We start from the raw sequence: 17,285 nt of genomic DNA on the forward strand, positions 1-17,285 counted from the left end.
TGATGCAAGATTTTTGCAGAAGATTGTGTTTAGCGATGAGGCAAGCTTTCATATCTGTGGACATGTTCATTGCCATAACATCCGAATATGGGCTGCCGAACATCCTCATGTCTACGTTTAGTACGAATGTAACACCCCTAAAGTGAACGTGTGGTGTGGCCTGATGCATGTTAAGGTGATAGGCCCATTTTTTTTTTGGAGCGGTCTGTGGCGGCAAACACATATCTTGACATGTTGGAATTGTATGCAGTGCCACAATATCCAGAAGGTGTCATCTTTCAACAGGATGGCGCTCCTCCACACTACGCCACCATTGTTCGTGAGTTTCTGGATAGAACATTCCCCCGGCGGTGGATAGGCAGGGGTTCTGTCAAGCCATGGCCACCACGATCCCCAGATCTGACGCCCTTAGACTTTTACTTTTGGGGTTATGTGAAGCAACATGTGTAGATTGAACGTATCAACAACATTAATCACTTAAAACAGAGAATCACAGACATTATCCACTCTGTTACACCAGACGTCCTTACCCATGTGTGGCAAGAACTTCACTATCGTTTGGATGTGTGTAGGGCAACAAATGGAGCCCACATCCAATTGCACCGAATAGGTATGAAACTGGGAGAGTTTTTCTTTTATTTGGAGCACATTTCACATTTCTATAGTTTTTTGTTAATTTCCAGTGACTGGTCAAAAGTGCACCATGACTTTACAGACACACTGTATATAGCTCTGGAAAAAATTAAGAGACTGTCACATCAAAACCCTGTCATGGGCAGCCCAATCTCCAGACCAGAACCCCATTGAAAACCTCTGGAATGTAATCAAGAGAATGATGGATAGTCTCAAGCCATCAAACAAAGAAGAACTGTTTACATTTTTTGCACCAGAAGCAGTGTGAAAGACTGGTGGAAAGCATGCCAAGATGCATGAAAGCTGTGATTAAAAATCATGGTTATTCCGCAAATTATTGATTTCTGAACTCTTCCTGAGTTAAAACATTAGTATTGTTTCTAAATGATTATTAACTTATTTTCTTTGCATTATTTGAGGTCTGGTTTTTTTGTTTTTAAATTTTGACCATTTTTCTTTTTCAGAATAAAAATACAAAATGTATTGCTTGGAAATTCGGAGACATGTTGTGAGAAGTTTATAGAATAAAAGAACAATTTAGATTTTACTCAAAAATATACCTATAAAGAGAAAAATCAGACAAACTGAACATTTTGCAGTGGTCTCTTAATTTTTTCCAGAGCTGTATATATATATATATATATATATATATATATATATATATATATATATATATATATATATATATATACACACTGCTCAAAAAAATAAGGGGAACACTAACATACCACATCCTAGATATCACTGAATGGACTATTTCAGTTGCAAATATTTATTCATTACATAGTGGTATGTGTCGAGAACAATAAAACATAAAAATGATCAATGTAAATCAAAATGAATATCCCATGGAGGTCCGGATTTGGAGTGATACTCAAAATCAAAGTGGAAAATCAAATTACAGGCTTATCCAACTTCAGTGGAAATGCCTCAAGACAGGGCAATGATGTTCAGTTGTGTGTGTGTTGCCTCCATGTGCCTGTATGACCTCCCTACAATGCCTGGGCATGCTCCTGATGAGGCGGCGGGGTCTCTTCCCAGACCTAGACTAAAGTATCTGCCAACTCCTGGACAGTCTGTGTTGCAACGTGACGTTGGTGGATGGTGCGAGACATGATGTGTTCAATCGGATTCAGGTCTGGGGAATGGGTGGGCCAGGCCATAGCTTCAATGCCTTCATCTTGCAGGAACTGCTGACACACTCCAGCCACATGAGGTCTGGCATTTTCCTGCATTAGGAGGAACCCAGGGCCAACCGCACCAGCATATGGTTTCACAAGGGGTCTGAGGATCTCATCTCGGTACTTAATGGCAGTATGGCTACCTCTGGCGAGCACATGGAGGGCTGTGCGGCCCTCCAAAGAAATGCAACCCCACACCATTACTGACCGACTGCCAAACCGGTCATGCTGAAGGCATGCAGGCAGCAGATCGCTCTCCACAGCGTCTCCAGACTATGTCACATCTGTCACATGTGCTCAGTGTGAACCTGCTTTCATCTGTGAAGAGCACAGAGTGCCAGTGGCGAATTTGCCAATCATGGTGTTCTGTGGCAAATGCCAATCGTCCTGCATGGTGTTGGGCTGTGAGCACAACCCCCATCTTTGGACGTCGGGCACTCAGACCTTCCTCATGGAGTCGTTTTCTAACCATTTGTGCAGACACATGCATATTTTTGGCCTGCTGGCGGTCATTTTTCAGGGCTCTGGCAGTGCTCCTCCTGTTCCTCCTTGCACAAAGGCTGAGGTAGTGGTCCTGTTGCTGGGTTGTTGCCCTCCTACGGCCCCCTCCACATCTCCTGTTATACTGGCCTGTCTCCTGGTAGCGCCTCTAGACACTACGTTGACATACACAACAAACCTTCTTGCCACAGCTCGCATTGATGTGCCATCCTTGATGAGCTGCACTACCTGAGCCACTTGTGTGGGTTGTAGAGTCCGTCTCATGCTACCATGAGTGTGAAAGCACAACCAACATTCAAAAGTGATCAAAACATCAGCCAGAAAGCATTGGTACTGAGATGTGGTCCCCACTTGCGGAACCACTCCTTTATTGAGTGTGTCCTGATAATTGCCAGTAATTTCCATCTGTTGTCACACAGCATGTGAAATTGATTGTCAATCAGTGTTGCTTCCTAAGTGGACAATTTGATTTCACAGAAGTTTGATTTACTTGGAGTTATATTCTGTTGTTTAAGTGCTCCCTTTATTTTTTAGCAATGTATATTTATATATATATATTTTTTGCATTATTAACTTCTGTATAAATACTAATGTACTGCAATTTTTGTATAAATATATATATATATACTAGATGGCAGCCCGATTCTAAAGAATCGGGAGTCTAGAATCCATATATACTTTATTTATTCAAATGTAAGAATAATACAATTAATAAATAATAGTAAGAAAGAACAAAAAATGGCTGCACTCACCAGCTCTTGACAATTCTTAACAGTACGGCACATTTCTGATTGGTCGCTCGTGGCAGGCGGCAACCAATCAGAAAAGTGCCGCGCACCACGAAGGCATATATCTTTGTCCACCCTGAGCGGGTGTAGGACGCTGGTGACGTCACTTATCTCCGGACATTATCTCCGGACAAAGCCACGGAAGTTGGCACAAATTGCCGGAAGTAGTATTCTAGGCAATTATATATTGGATTTTAATGTTATCAGTGTTTACCTTTGAACGTTTATATTGTATTGTCCTGTCACCAGCCATGTGTACGATTATCGGCCGAAAGCCTCTCTGGAACCAATAATCACCCCATGTAAAGGTATCTTTAAAGAGTTAAAGATTCAGAATACTATGACTTTTATCATATCCTGAACAGTCAAGTTTTTTATGAACCGTTAAGGTTTTCTGGTTGAAGTAAAAGAAACTCTGAGTGTTTACAGTTTGAAACCATAAAATGTTGAAAAATTATGTCATTCTTGAGTATATCACTCAATGGTGCTCATAAACGTGTCAAATTTGATCTATAATATACTTTAATATACGTTACTTTAATCTTTAATATACTTAAGAACAGGGCCCCAGACATCACACAGGGGGTCTGAAACACCGCACAGTGGTCCAAAATATCGCTGTGCTCTGCCTGGGGCCCCATATGCTGCCTGGGGCCCCTGTGCTCTGCCTGGGGCCCCTGTGCTCTGCCTGGGGCCACTGTGCTCTGCCTGGGGCCCCATATGCTGCCTGGGGCCACTGTGCTCTGCCTGGGGCCCCATATGCTGCCTGGGGCCCCTGTGCTCTGCCTGGGGCCCCATAGGCTGCCTGGGGCCCCTGTGCTCTACCTGGGACCACTGTGCTCTGCCTGGGGCCCCATATGCTGCCTGGGGCCCCTGTGCTCTGCCTGGGGCCCCATGTTCTGCCTGGGGCCACTGTGCTCTGCCTGGGGCCCCATAGGCTGCCTGGGGCCCCTGTGCTCTGCCTGGGACCACTGTGCTCTGCCTGGGGCCCCATATGCTGCCTGGGGCCCCTGTGCTCTGCCTGGGGCCACTGTGCTCTGCCTGGGGCCCCATATGCTGCCTGGGGCCCCTGTGCTCTGCCTGGGGCCCCATATGCTGCCTGGGGCCCCTGTACTCTGCCTGGGGCCCCTGTGCTCTGCCTGGGGCCCCATGTTCTGCCTGGGGCCACTGTGCTCTGCCTGGGGCCACTGTGCTCTGCCTGGGGCCCCATGTTCTGCCTGGGGCCACTGTGCTCTGCCTGGGGCCCCATAAGCTGCCTGGGGCCCCTGTGCTCTGCCTGGGACCACTGTGCTCTGCCTGGGGCCCCATATGCTGCCTGGGGCCCCTGTGCTCTGCCTGGGGCCACTGTGCTCTGCCTGGGGCCCCATATGCTGCCTGGGGCCACTGTGATCTGCCTGGGGCCCCATATGCTGCCTGGGGCCCCTGTGCTCTGCCTGGGGCCCCATATGCTGCCTGGGGCCCCTGTGCTCTGCCTGGGGCCCCATGTTCTGCCTGGGGCCCCTGTGCTCTGCCTGGGGCCACTGTGCTCTGCCTGGGGCCCCTGTGCTCTGCCTGGGGCCCCATATGCTGCCTGGGGCCCCTGTGCTCTGCCTGGGGCCCCTGTGCTCTGCCTGGGGCCCCTGTGCTCTGCCTGGGGCCCCTGTGCTCTGCCTGGGGCCACTGTGCTCTGCCTGGGGCCCCATATGCTGCCTGGGGCCCCTGTGCTCTGCCTGGGGCCCCATATGCTGCCTGGGGCCCCTGTGCTCTGCCTGGGGCCACTGTGCTCTGCCTGGGGCCCCATAGGCTGCCTGGGGCCCCTGTGCTCTGCCTGGGACCACTGTGCTCTGCCTGGGGCCCCATATGCTGCCTGGGGCCCCTGTGCTCTGCCTGGGGCCACTGTGCTCTGCCTGGGGCCCCATATGCTGCCTGGGGCCCCTGTGCTCTGCCTGGGTGTAGGACACTGGTGACGTCACTTATCTCCGGACATTAGCTCCGGACATTATCTCCGGACATTAGCTCCGGACAAAGCCACGGAAGTTGGCACAAATTGCAGGAAGTAGTATTCTAGGCAATTATATATTAGATGGGCATTTCCTGAAGGAAATACATGGTGCTTGAACAGCGCTACCAGCTTTACAGCAGCACTTTTCACACACGGGACTGGGGGGCGCGCTTACTTTTGCACCCGGGGCCGGGGGCGCGCTTACTTTTGCACCCGGGGGCGCACTTACTTTTGCACCCGGAGGCGCACTTTTGCACCCGGGGGCGCACTTACTTTTTCACCCGGGGGCGCACTTACTTTTTCACCCGGGGGCGCACTTACTTTTGCACCCGAGGGCGCACTTACTTTTGCACCCGGGGGCGCACTTACTTTTGGGGCCGCACTTACTTTTGGTGGGCGGGGCTCCTCGGCCTCCGATTTGGTTGGTGGGGCCCCTCGTCCTCCGATTTGGTGGGTGGGGACCCTCGGCCTCTGATTTGGTGGGCAGGGACCGGCCTCCGATTTGGTGGGCGGGGACCCTCGGCCTCCGATTTGGTGGGCGGGGACCCTCGACCTCCGATTTGGTGGGCGGGGACCCTCGGCCTCCGCTTTGGTGGGCGGGGCCCCTCGGCCTCCGATTTGGTGGGCAGGGACCCTCTGCCTCCGATTTGGTGGGCGTGGACCCTCGGCCTCCGCTTTGGTTGGCGGGGCCCCTCGGCCTCCGATTTGGTGGGCGGGGTCCCTCTGCCTCCGATTTGGTGGGCGGGGCCGCTCGGCCTTTGATTTGGTGGGCGGGGCTCCTCGGCCTCCGAATTGGTTGGTGGGGCCCCTCGGCCTCCGATTTGGTGGGCGGGGCCCCTTATCCTCCGATTTGGTGGGCGGGGACCCTCGGCCTCCGATTTGGTGGGCGGGGACCCTCGGCCTCCGATTTGGTGGGCGGGGCCCCTCGGCCTCCGATTTGGTGGGTGGGGACCCTCGGCCTCTGATTTGGTGGGCAGGGACCGGCCTCCGATTTGGTGGGCGGGGACCCTCGGCCTCCGATTTGGTGGGCAGGGACCCTCGACCTCCGATTTGGTGGGCGGGGACCCTCGGCCTCCGCTTTGGTGGGCGGGGCCCCTCGCCCTCCGATTTGGTGGGCGGGGTCCCTCTGCCTCCGATTTGGTGGGCGGGGCCGCTCGGCCTTTGATTTGGTGGGCGGGGCTCCTCGGCCTCCGAATTGGTTGGTGGGGCCCCTCGGCCTCCGATTTGGTGGGCGGGGCCCCTTATCCTCCGATTTGGTGGGCGGGGACCCTCGGCCTCCAATTTGGTGGGCGGGGACCCTCGGCCTCCGATTTGGTGGGCGGGGACCCTCGGCCTCCGATTTGGTGGGCGGGGCCCCTTGGCCTCCGATTTGGTGGGCGGGGACCCTCGGCCTCCGAAGTGGTGGGCGGGGCCCCTCGGCCTCCGCTTTGGTGGGCGGGGCCGCTCGGCCTTCGATTTGGTGGGCGGGGCTCCTCGGCCTCTGATTTGGTTGGCGGGGCCCCTCGGCCTCCGATTTGGTTGGCGGGGCCCCTCGGCCTCCGATTTGGTGGGCGGGGACTCTCGGCCTCCGATTTGGTGGGCGGGGAACCTCGGCCTCCGATTTGGTGCGCGGGGACCCTCGGCCTCCGATTTGGTGGGCGGGGACCCTCGGCCTCCGATTTGGTGGTCGGGGACCCTCGGCCTCCGATTTGGTGGGCGGGGCCCCTCGGCCTCCGATTTGGTGGGTGGGGACCCTCGGCCTCCGATTTGGTGGGCGGGGACCCTCGGCCTCCGATTTGGTTGGCGGGGACCCTCGGCCTCCGATTTGGTGGGCGGGGCCCCTCGGCCTCCGATTTGGTGGGCGGGGCCCCTCGGCCTCCGATTTGGTGGCCGGGGCCCCTCGGCCTCCGATGTGGTGGTCGGGGCCCCTCGGCTTCCGCTTTGGTGGGCGGGGCCGGGCCCCTCGGCCTCCGCTTTGGTGGGCGGGGCCGCTCGGCCTTCGATTTGTTGGGCGGGGCTCCTCGGCCTCCGATTTGGTTGGCGGGGCCCCTCGGCCTCCGATTTGGTTGGCGGGGCCCCTTATCCTCCGATTTGGTGGGCGGGGACTCTCGGCCTCCGATTTGGTGGGCGGGGACCCTCGGCCTCCGATTTGGTGGGCGGGGCCCCTCGGCCTCCGATTTGGTTGGCGAGGCCCCTCGGCCTCTGATTTGGTGGGCGGGAACCCTCGGCCTCCGATTTGGTGGGCGGGGCCCATCGGCCTCCGATGTGGTGGGCGGGGCCCCTCGGCCTCCGATTTGGTGGGCGGGGACCCCCGGCCTCCGATTTGGTGGGCGGGGACCCTCGGCCTCTGATTTGGTGGGCGGGGACCCTCGGCCTCCGATTTGGTGGGCGGGGACCCTCGGCCTCCGATTTGGTGGGCGGGGACCCTCGGCCTCCGATTTGGTGGGCGGGGACCCTCGGCCTCCAATTTGGTGGGCGGGGACCCTCGGCCTCCGATTTGGTGGGCGGGGACCCTCGGCCTCCGATTTGGTGGGCGGGGCCCCTCGGCCTCCAATTTGGTGGGCGGGGCCCCTCGGCCTCCGATGTGGTGGGCGGGCCCCTCGGCCTCCGCTTTGGTGGGCGGGGCCGGTCCCCTCGGCCTCCGCTTTGGTGGGCGGGGCCGCTCGGCCTTCGATTTGTTGGGCGGGGCTCCTCGGCCTCCGATTTGGTTGGCGGGGCCCCTCGGCCTCCGATTTGGTTGGCGGGGCCCCTTATCCTCCGATTTGGTGGGCGGGGACTCTCGGCCTCCGATTTGGTGGGCGGGGACTCTCGGCCTCCGATTTGGTGGGCGGGGACCCTCGGCCTCCGATTTGGTGGGCGGGGCCCCTCGGCCTCCGATTTGGTTGGCGGGGCCCCTCGGCCTCCGATTTGGTGGGCGGGGACCCTCGGCCTCCGATTTGGTGGGCGGGGCCCCTCGGCCTCCGATTTGGTTGGTGGGGCCCCTCGGCCTCCGATTTGGTGGGCGGGGACCCTCGGCCTCCGATTTGGTGGGCGGGGACCCTCGGCCTCCAATTTGGTGGGCGGGGACCCTCGGCCTCCGATTTGGTGGGTTGGGCCCGTCGGCCTCCAATTTGGTGGGCGGGGACCCTCGGCCTCCGATGTGGTGGGCGGGCCCCTCAGCCTCCGCTTTGGTGGGCGGGGCCGGTCCCCTCGGCCTCCGCTTTGGTGGGCGGGGCCGCTCGGCCTTCGATTTGTTGGGCGGGGCTCCTCGGCCTCCGATTTGGTTGGCGGGGCCCCTCGGCCTCCGATTTGGAGGGCGGGGACCCCCGGCCTCCGATTTGGTGGGTGGGGACCCTCGGCCTCCGATTTGGTGGGCGGGGACCCTCGGCCTCCAATTTGGTGGGCGGGGACCCTCGGCCTCCGATTTGGTGGGTGGGGCCCGTCGGCCTCCAATTTGGTGGGCGGGGACCCTCGGCCTCCGATGTGGTGGGCGGGCCCCTCGGCCTCCGCTTTGGTGGGCGGGGCCGGTCCCCTCGGCCTCCGCTTTGGTGGGCGGGGCCGCTCGGCCTTCGATTTGTTGGGCGGGGCTCCTCGGCCTCCGATTTGGTTGGCGGGGCCCCTCGGCCTCCGATTTGGAGGGCGGGGACCCCCGGCCTCCGATTTGGTGGGTGGGGACCCTCGGCCTCCGATTTGGTGGGCGGGGCCCCTCGGCCTCCGATTTGGTGGGCGGGGACCCTCGGCCTCCGATTTGGTGGACGGGGACCCTCGGCCTCCGATTTGGTGGGCGGGGACCCTCGGCCTCCGATTTGGTGGGCGGGGACCTTCGGCCTCCGATTTGGTGGGCGGGGACCTTCGGCCTCCGATTTGGTGGGTGGGGACCCTCGGCCTCCGATTTGGTGGGCGGGGACCCTCGGCCTCCGATTTGGTGGGCGGGGACCCTCGGCCTCCGATGTGGTGGTCGGGGCCCCTCGGCCTCCGCTTTGGTGGGCGGGGCCGGGCCCCTCGGCCTCCGCTTTGGTGGGCGGGGCCACTCGGCCTCCGATTTGGTTGGCGGGGCCCCTCGGCCTCCGATTTGGTGTGTGCTCTGCCTGGGGCCACTGTGCTCTGCCTGGGGCCCCATATGCTGCCTGGGGCCCCTGTGCTCTGCCTGGGGCCCCATATGCTGCCTGGGGCCCCTGTGCTCTGCCTGGGGCCCCTGTGCTCTGCCTGGGGCCCCATGTTCTGCCTGGGGCCCTGTGCTCTGCCTGGGGCCACTGTGCTCTGCCTGGGTGTAGGACACTGGTGACGTCACTTATCTCCGGACATTAGCTCCGGACATTAGCTCCGGACATTAGCTCCGGACAAAGCCACGGAAGTTGGCACAAATTGCAGGAAGTAGTATTCTAGGCAATTATATATATATATATATATATATATATATATATATATATATATTATATGGATGGTAAGGGATGGTTTAATGATTTTTCAAGAAAACCACATGCCCAAACCCAAATAACAGAGCTACCAACCATTGATCAACTGTAAGATTTCTAGTTTTGTATATTGTGAGCAGAGGTTTATTCACTGCAGCAAGTTCACCTGAATAGTTTTCTTCTTCCATTAGCACATATAATTGATTTTGTTTGATTTCTTCTGCTCTTAGGTGAATGAAGCATTTTTGCAGTCAATAAGTCTCTCTGCTACAGGCTTTTTCAGGTACCGTAAATGATTTCTAAACTTTTTTTCATTTGGTATTCGTTAGTAGTTGAATGCCATCAAAGGAACCTATTGACTATGATAACTCCCACAGCTACCCATGATGGCCCCCAAAACTCTGTGCTCAGCATAATGGTCCTCGCAACCCCTCACACAGCATTATGGCCACCACAGATCACTACTCCGTATGAGTTATGGACACCACACTCTCCACTCAGTACGATTGCCCCCACAGCAGCACACTCAGCATAATAACCCCTGAAGCCCACCCCCCTTCAGTATGATGGTGCCATAGTCCCCATACTCAGTCTAATGGCACCACAGATTAAACATCAATGTCATAGCAAGTCATATCATTATTTCTAATAGACAGTCAGTCTATGAACTGCATGGATTAGCATTATTATTGTCACATCAGTGAGACACAGTAAGAACGTTCAAAATGTTCATCTTCTCCAATGTGAAGCTCTTTGGCCTCAATGCAAAATCTGTACCCCACCCCCAATCTAACCTTACACCTAGGTGTCAAATAAAGGCGTTATTTCCCTTCATTTTCTCCCTACAGGGGATTTGACAGTGAAATGAACTGGGACACAGGAGAGGGTAACCCCGCTCACTACTTTATATTCGGAGCCGCTTGTTCTGAGGTTGAAATCGACTGCTTGACGGGAGATCACAAGGTAGAGAGATCATGATGGACCTTGCCTTCTTGTAACCCTATATAATTCTTCTTACCACTGGTTACGCCATTTTTTGGTGAAATGGATATTTCACTTAAACTCTTCGGTGTTCATCTGACTGATGTTATAATATTATATGATAATTCCCCTTCTCTATGGAAAATAAAATAAAGGATAAAATCCTCTGCATGTTTTTCTGACATTGTTGTTTCTAAGAAATTCTATATCCTTTCATCCTTCTTCCTTAAGATTTTGTAAATATTTCTTTCTTTTACTAGAATCTCCGGACAGATATTGTTATGGACATTGGTTGCAGTATAAACCCAGGGGTGGACATAGGACAGGTACGATTCATAATTATAAAACAAAAAGTTAGATGTCACGAAGTTACTATTACTAGGACTATGTAATATATACTCAACGTAAGGTATAACTATTCCAACAAGTTTCATTCTCATGTTAGTCATTATTGGCATTTAAATAAATTTAAAGGGAATCTGTCAGCAGGATTTCACCCAGGATTTTCAAAGACAAGTCCAGCAATACCTTTACATGGCCATCCGTTCCTCCATTACTGAGAAATCATTGTTTGAACTGATAGGCAAAAGAAGTTGAAGAACTATGGTAGAGCTAAAGCCTCTGTCACTCCAGCTCTATTCCATGCCCAGCCACCTCTTCCTACTTCAAGCAAAGGAGCCTACAATCAAGCAGGAGGAGGCAGCTCTTGTTGTGGAATAGAGCTGGGGTGACAGAGGGTTTAGATCTACAATAGCTCTTTAGCCTAATTTACATATCAATTCAAACACTGATTTATCAGTAATGCAGGAGTGGACTGGCCATGTAAAGGTATTGTTACATAGTTACATAGTTACATAGTTATTAAGGTTGAAGGAAGACTTTAAGTCCATCTAGTTCAACCCATAGCCTAACCTAACATGCCCTAACATGTTGATCCAGAGGAAGGCAAAAAAACCTCTGGGCTTCTCTTTGAAAGAGCTACTTATAAATATAAATACTTGGGGGTGAAATCCTGGGAACAGATATCTTTTAAAGGCTACTTTAGAAATCAGTGTGGGCAAAGCAGCCACCAATGTAGAATAGTAATGATACAGGTTTTATTAGTGTTCTGTACTGAGATATTTGCTTTTGTCTTGATTTGTATTTGCAGATTGAAGGGGCATTTGTTCAAGGGCTTGGTCTTTTCACCATTGAAGAGCTTAAATTCTCTCCTCAAGGAGTACTGTACTCCCGAGGCCCTGCTCAGTATAAGATTCCTACCGTCTGCGACATCCCAGAACAGTTCTACGTCTCCTTGCTCACTGATGTTCCAAACCCCCATGCCATATACTCTTCTAAGGTACAGAATATAAGTATCCAGTGCTGCATGTTGTCCGTATGACTTTGCCTGGCAATGCTGCCCAGCCCCATTCAAACAGATCACAATGGGCTGCAGTGCCATGCACCCCTGCAGAGAATGAAGATGATGCTCCAGCAAATGCCACGTCTTCTTAGGCTGGTTTCACACTTGCGTTTTTGTCTGCAGCGTTTTTTCCCCCTATATTTAACATTGAAAACGCATGCGTATTTTTGTACGCGTTTGGTCGCGTTTTCAAACGCATGCGTTTTTTTTCTGCATGCGTTCTTTTTCAAAAATGCAACCTGTAGTATTTTTTTGCGCGTTTTTTTGCCGCGAAAAAACGCATGCGTTTTTTCGCGGCAAAAAAATGCATTGCTGTCTATGTAAACGCATGCGTTTTTAAGCACATGCGTTTGTTTGCGTTAAAAACGCATGCGTTTTTATAGAAAAAAAACAGAAAACAGACTGAAAAGCCACCCACCACCATCAAGGTGATAAAGGGATCCAAACCCTAACCCTAACTCTACCCCTAACCTCACCCCTAACCGTTTAATGAACCTTTTTGTGACAGTCATAGTGCCACGTATTTAAGTGCCACGTAACACTTATTTTAGTGCCACGTATTTCAATGCCACGTATTTCAGTGCCACGTATCACGTATTTCAGTGCCACGTATTTCAGTGCCACATATCACGTATTTCAGTGCCACGTATCACGTATTTCAGTGCCACATATTTAAGTGCCACGTATTTCAGTGCCACGTACCACGTATTTCAGTGCCACGTACCACGTATTTCAGTGCCACGTACCACGTATTTCAGTGCCACGTATTTCAGTGCCACGTACCACGTATTTCAGTGCCACGTATCACGTATTTCAGTGCCACGTACCACGTATTTCAGTGCCACGTATTTCAGTGCCACATATCACGTATTTCAGTGCCACGTATTTCATTGCCACGTATTTCATTGCCACGTATTTCAGTGCCACGTATTTCAGTGCCACGTGTTTCAGTGCCACGTATTTCAGTGCCACGTACCACGTATTCAGTGCCACGTATTTCAGTGCCATGTACCACGTATTCAGTGCCACGTACCACGTATTTCAGTGCCACGTATTTCAGTGCCACGTATTTCAGTGCCACGTATTTCAGTTACGTTTAGGGGTTAGGGGTAGGGTTAGGGTGACCAGGACATTCTTCTAATAAAAAGCTACCCCTAACCATAACTAATTCTACTATTAGTGGATTTTCTAGTTGATTTTTTCATGGGGAAAAAAAAACAAAAAACGCATGCGTCTAAAAAACGCGGCGTTTTGCCGCGATTACATGCATTTTTTCACCACATGCGTTTTTTCAAAAACGCATGCAGATCAAAACGCAAGTGTGAAACCAGCCTTAGTTCTGTTGTTTACACTTGTACAAGGGGAGAGGAGAGTCATAGGAGAGAGTTATATTCCCCACTGGAATATTGTCTGGACACTGAGCAGTTCTGATTAAAAAAAAAATCCAGTTAAATGTAATTATTTCTGACACCACCTGGGGGCGCTCACCGCATATGAATATATCATTTAATGCAATGAAAAAAATCCTTTATTGCAGAGAGCACCTCCTAATGGCATCTGCAGGAAAACATATCTTATGTAAAGGGGACTCAATCAGCTTCGACCTTTATAAAAATTCTCAATTTAAGTGTTAAAAAAAAAATTATAGGTAAACTTTTCTCCCCAAGATCACCACTAAGCCCTGCACGGTCCAGAACAATATAATAGTAGGGATCTATAATAATTTAATTACACTAAACCACTAAACAACAATAGGGATGTTACATTAAATATTAACAGCAATATATAATGGATATAAATACTCCTTCTTTGCTTTCAATCAGTAAATCGCTCTAGACCACCAAGAGCATGGTAAAAAATCCCAACAGTTTTTAAGCCATTATGATGTTTGTTGAGAACTCTTTTGTCTGAATGATGGACTATTTGTGCTGCTTTCCGCAGGGTGTCGGAGAACCTGCTTTGTTCTTGGGTTCCTCTATATATTTTGCTATAAAAGATGCTATAACACATGCCCGAAAAGAGAGAGGGATGTCCGAGCTCTTCACCTTGAACAGTCCAGCCACCCCAGAAAAGATAAGGATGGCCTGTGGAGACCGGTTCACCAATATGGTAGGTATTCTTCTGGTAGGAAGGTCTAGTGCACAGATGTAGCTTATATAATAGCATGGGGGCGGACATATCATTGATGCAACCCGTGTGGCCGCACAGGGGACCAAAAGGTGAGAGGGCCCATTTCCAGCTGGAATTGTGCAGTATGATGAGCTGTTGGGCTCCAAGGGGCCCATGTGCTGTTCTTCCCCAGGGGCCCTTTTCTGCCTGTGTCCGCCAGAAGAGTACAGGGGGTCACCCGGGACACCTAGGTCAGCTCTTTGTGAAATACAGCAGCACAGTCACTTGTGTACAACCATAGCAAAGTGCTTGCAGGCATACCCTCCTCTTTGTAATACCTTATATGAAGGAACAAGGTGATATATGTCACACACACTGTAAAATAATCAATATAAAAAAACAAGATCGACATTACTGCCATACAGCGACCAAATAGTGGCGTGTACCATTTCTGCAGAACATATTAAGTGATTACAGTATAGTTACAGTATAGTTATACATTCACGAGCGAAATTGTTGGGACCCTTGAAATTGTTCCAGAAAATGAAGTATTTTTCTCAGAAAATTGTTGCAATTACACATGTTTTGTTATACACGTTTATTTCATTTGTGTGTATTGGAACAACAGAAACAAACTGAGAAAAAAAGGCAAATTGAACATCATTCCACACAAAACCCCAAACATGGGCCAGACAAAATTGTTGACACTGTAAAAGCAAGAGAAAAAAAGTGATCAGCACTCACCAGATCCCGGATCTGTGGAAGCGCATGTAGCGCGAAACAGCTGTCATCCCTGCACACCATGATCTCCCTGTCCGTGTCCATGTCCTAATAAAGACTTTTTATAGCATCGGGAATGGTGAGTGCTGATCACTTTTTTTCTCTTGCTTTTACATTATTACCTCTTTTGATTGAGCACCCCATATGCCCATGCACAGAGTAGGGGGAATAGGAGCTGGTACAGCGTATTGTAGCACGCTAATAGGTGATCGCAAGGGACAGTAGTGCGAGTATATTACCTTTTGCTTGGACTGTTAAAAATTGTTGACACCCTCAACATAATTGTTTGCATAACCTTTGAATTAAATAACTGCAATCAGTCGCTTCCTATATAACCATTAACATGCTTCTTACACCTCTCAGCTGGAATTTTGGATCACTCTTCTTTTGCAAACTGCTCCAGGTTTCTCATATTTTAAAGGTGCCTTCTCCCAACAGCAATTGTAAGATCTCTCCACAGGTGTTCAGTGGGATTTAGTTTTGGACTCATTACTGGCCCCTTCATAACTCTACAGCACTTTGTTTCCATCCATTTTTGGGTGATTCTTGAAGTATCTTTGGGGTCATTGTCCTGCTGGAAGACCAGTAACCTAGAACACAAACCCAGCTTTCTGACACTGGGCACTACATTGCGACCCAAAATTCTTTGGTACTCTTCAGATTTCATGATGCCTTGCAGACAGTTAAGGCACTCAGTGCTAGAGTCAGAAAAACAAACCCAAAACATATTTGAATCTCCACCATATTTGACTGTAGGTACTGTGTTCTTTTCTTTGTAGGCCTAATTCCATTTTCGGTAAACAGTAGAATGATGTGCCTTACCAAAATGCTCTGTCTTGGTCTCGTCTGTCCACAAAACACTTTCCCAGAAGGATTTTGGCTTACTCAAGTACATTTTGGCAAACTGCAGTCTAGCTGTGTTATGTCTCTGTGTCAGCAATTGGGTCCTCCTGGGTCTCCTGCTATTGCGTTTCATGTCTTTCAAATGTCGACCGTTAGTTCACGCTAACAAAGATGCACTCTTTGCCTGCAGGACAGTTTGAATTTCTTTGGAACTTGATTGGTGTTGCTAAGCTACCATCCGGACTATCCTGTGCTGCAACCTTTCATTAATTTTTCTCTGCTGCCCACGTCCAGGGAGATTAGCTACAGTGCCATGGGTTGTAAAATTCGTGATTATGTTGCGCACCGTGGACAAAGGAACATCAAGATCTCTGGAGATGGACTTGTAACCTTGATATTGTTGATATTGCTCAACAATTTTGGTTCTCATGTCCTCAGACAGTTCTGTTCTCCTCTCCTCTTTCTGTTCTCCAGGCTTAGTGTGGCAAACACAGACCCACAATGCAAAGATTGAGTCTACTGCTCCCCTTTTTATCTGGCTTCTGGTATTATTTTTATATTGCCCACACCTGTTATTTGCCAGAGGTGAGTTTGAACGAGCATTACAAGCTTGAAACAAAGTTGCACCTACAATTTTAAAAAGGTGCCATCAATTTTATCCTGCCCATTTTGGGGTTTTTGTGTGAAATAATGTTCAATTATTTTTTTCTCTGTTTTTTGATTAGTCCACATCATGTTCTGTTAGTTATCACATAGATTGTGAACTGTAATTAGATATGTGACATGTGGTGCATCATTTTTTATTATTTGTCCTTTTACCTCTTTGTTTGTTGCAGATCCCAAGAGATGTACCTGGATCCTACAACCCTTGGGCCATCAATGTATGAAGAGACGTACAGCTATGCACTACATGCTGTCTTTTCTCAATATTTTATCAGCTTGAAAGTTTTCTATTTTATTGTCTGTCTTAAATTTTATGAGAACTTTCTCTTGCTTGTCTATTTTATTGAAAGAGCTTTTCCTTTAAAGTCTTCACGAGCCTAAGCATTATATCAACAGATTATCCTAATTGACCATGGGTGGATGCAGAGTCTTTCTAATATCTAGATCTGTAGAAGATGAAATAATTATTACAGAAATATAACTTCAGCTTAAATGGATTGAAAGCAAAATGTTACAATTGCATTGCTGATCAATAAAAGCAAACAATGTATTAATAGAAAAATATTCTTATCATTACATAGAGATTTTTAGGGGTTAGTAAGCTGCTATTATGTGAGACGCGTGTCTGCTACCCTGCAATACTGTAAAGTGTCTCTACTCAACAGGTTACTTTAAGTCTCGTTAAAGTGTATGGACCCTGCACAATGGTTTTTCTAACAAATAATGGAGCATGCCACTGTTTTTCCTTTTGGATTCATATAGAACTCAACAGACTCCTATGTCTCTGCATGATATTGGAAGCATGTTGATGTACAGAACAGAAAAAAATTACTTTTTTAATTACTTATTGCTTTGTTCAACTGTACGGTTGTGCAGCAATGTAATTTACTGTATGTGTAAGCCGTGAGCTGAGAATGGTTATTACTTTTCTGCTGCTTAGTTGTTTTTCCATCTCTCTGTCCCTGTGCAGCATAACTCTAATAGCAGTAATGTAAGAAAAGAAGCTTTAAAGAGGACCTTTCACTGGATTTTTTAATTTAACCACTTTGC

The 17,285-nt window shown here is 50.2% G+C and overlaps 1 protein-coding gene across 1 annotated transcript in view; it reads left to right on the top strand.

Moving 5' to 3' along the window:
- LOC143784149 (aldehyde oxidase-like) overlaps positions 1–16,797 on the top strand; it is a 183,160-nt gene extending 166,363 nt beyond the window's left edge. Inside the window, exons 30-35 of the mRNA XM_077272023.1 lie at positions 9,688–9,740; positions 10,306–10,420; positions 10,699–10,764; positions 11,589–11,777; positions 13,782–13,949; positions 16,409–16,797. Of these exons, the coding sequence (XP_077128138.1) occupies positions 9,688–9,740; positions 10,306–10,420; positions 10,699–10,764; positions 11,589–11,777; positions 13,782–13,949; positions 16,409–16,459 (642 nt within the window). The 3' untranslated portion in view covers positions 16,460–16,797. The remainder of the gene's footprint in view (positions 1–9,687; positions 9,741–10,305; positions 10,421–10,698; positions 10,765–11,588; positions 11,778–13,781; positions 13,950–16,408) is intronic.
- Positions 16,798–17,285: the final 488 nt, after the last annotated feature.

Source organism: Ranitomeya variabilis, chromosome 7 (assembly GCF_051348905.1).
Source record: "Ranitomeya variabilis isolate aRanVar5 chromosome 7, aRanVar5.hap1, whole genome shotgun sequence".
In the NCBI taxonomy this organism is placed as follows: Eukaryota; Metazoa; Chordata; class Amphibia; order Anura; family Dendrobatidae; genus Ranitomeya; species Ranitomeya variabilis.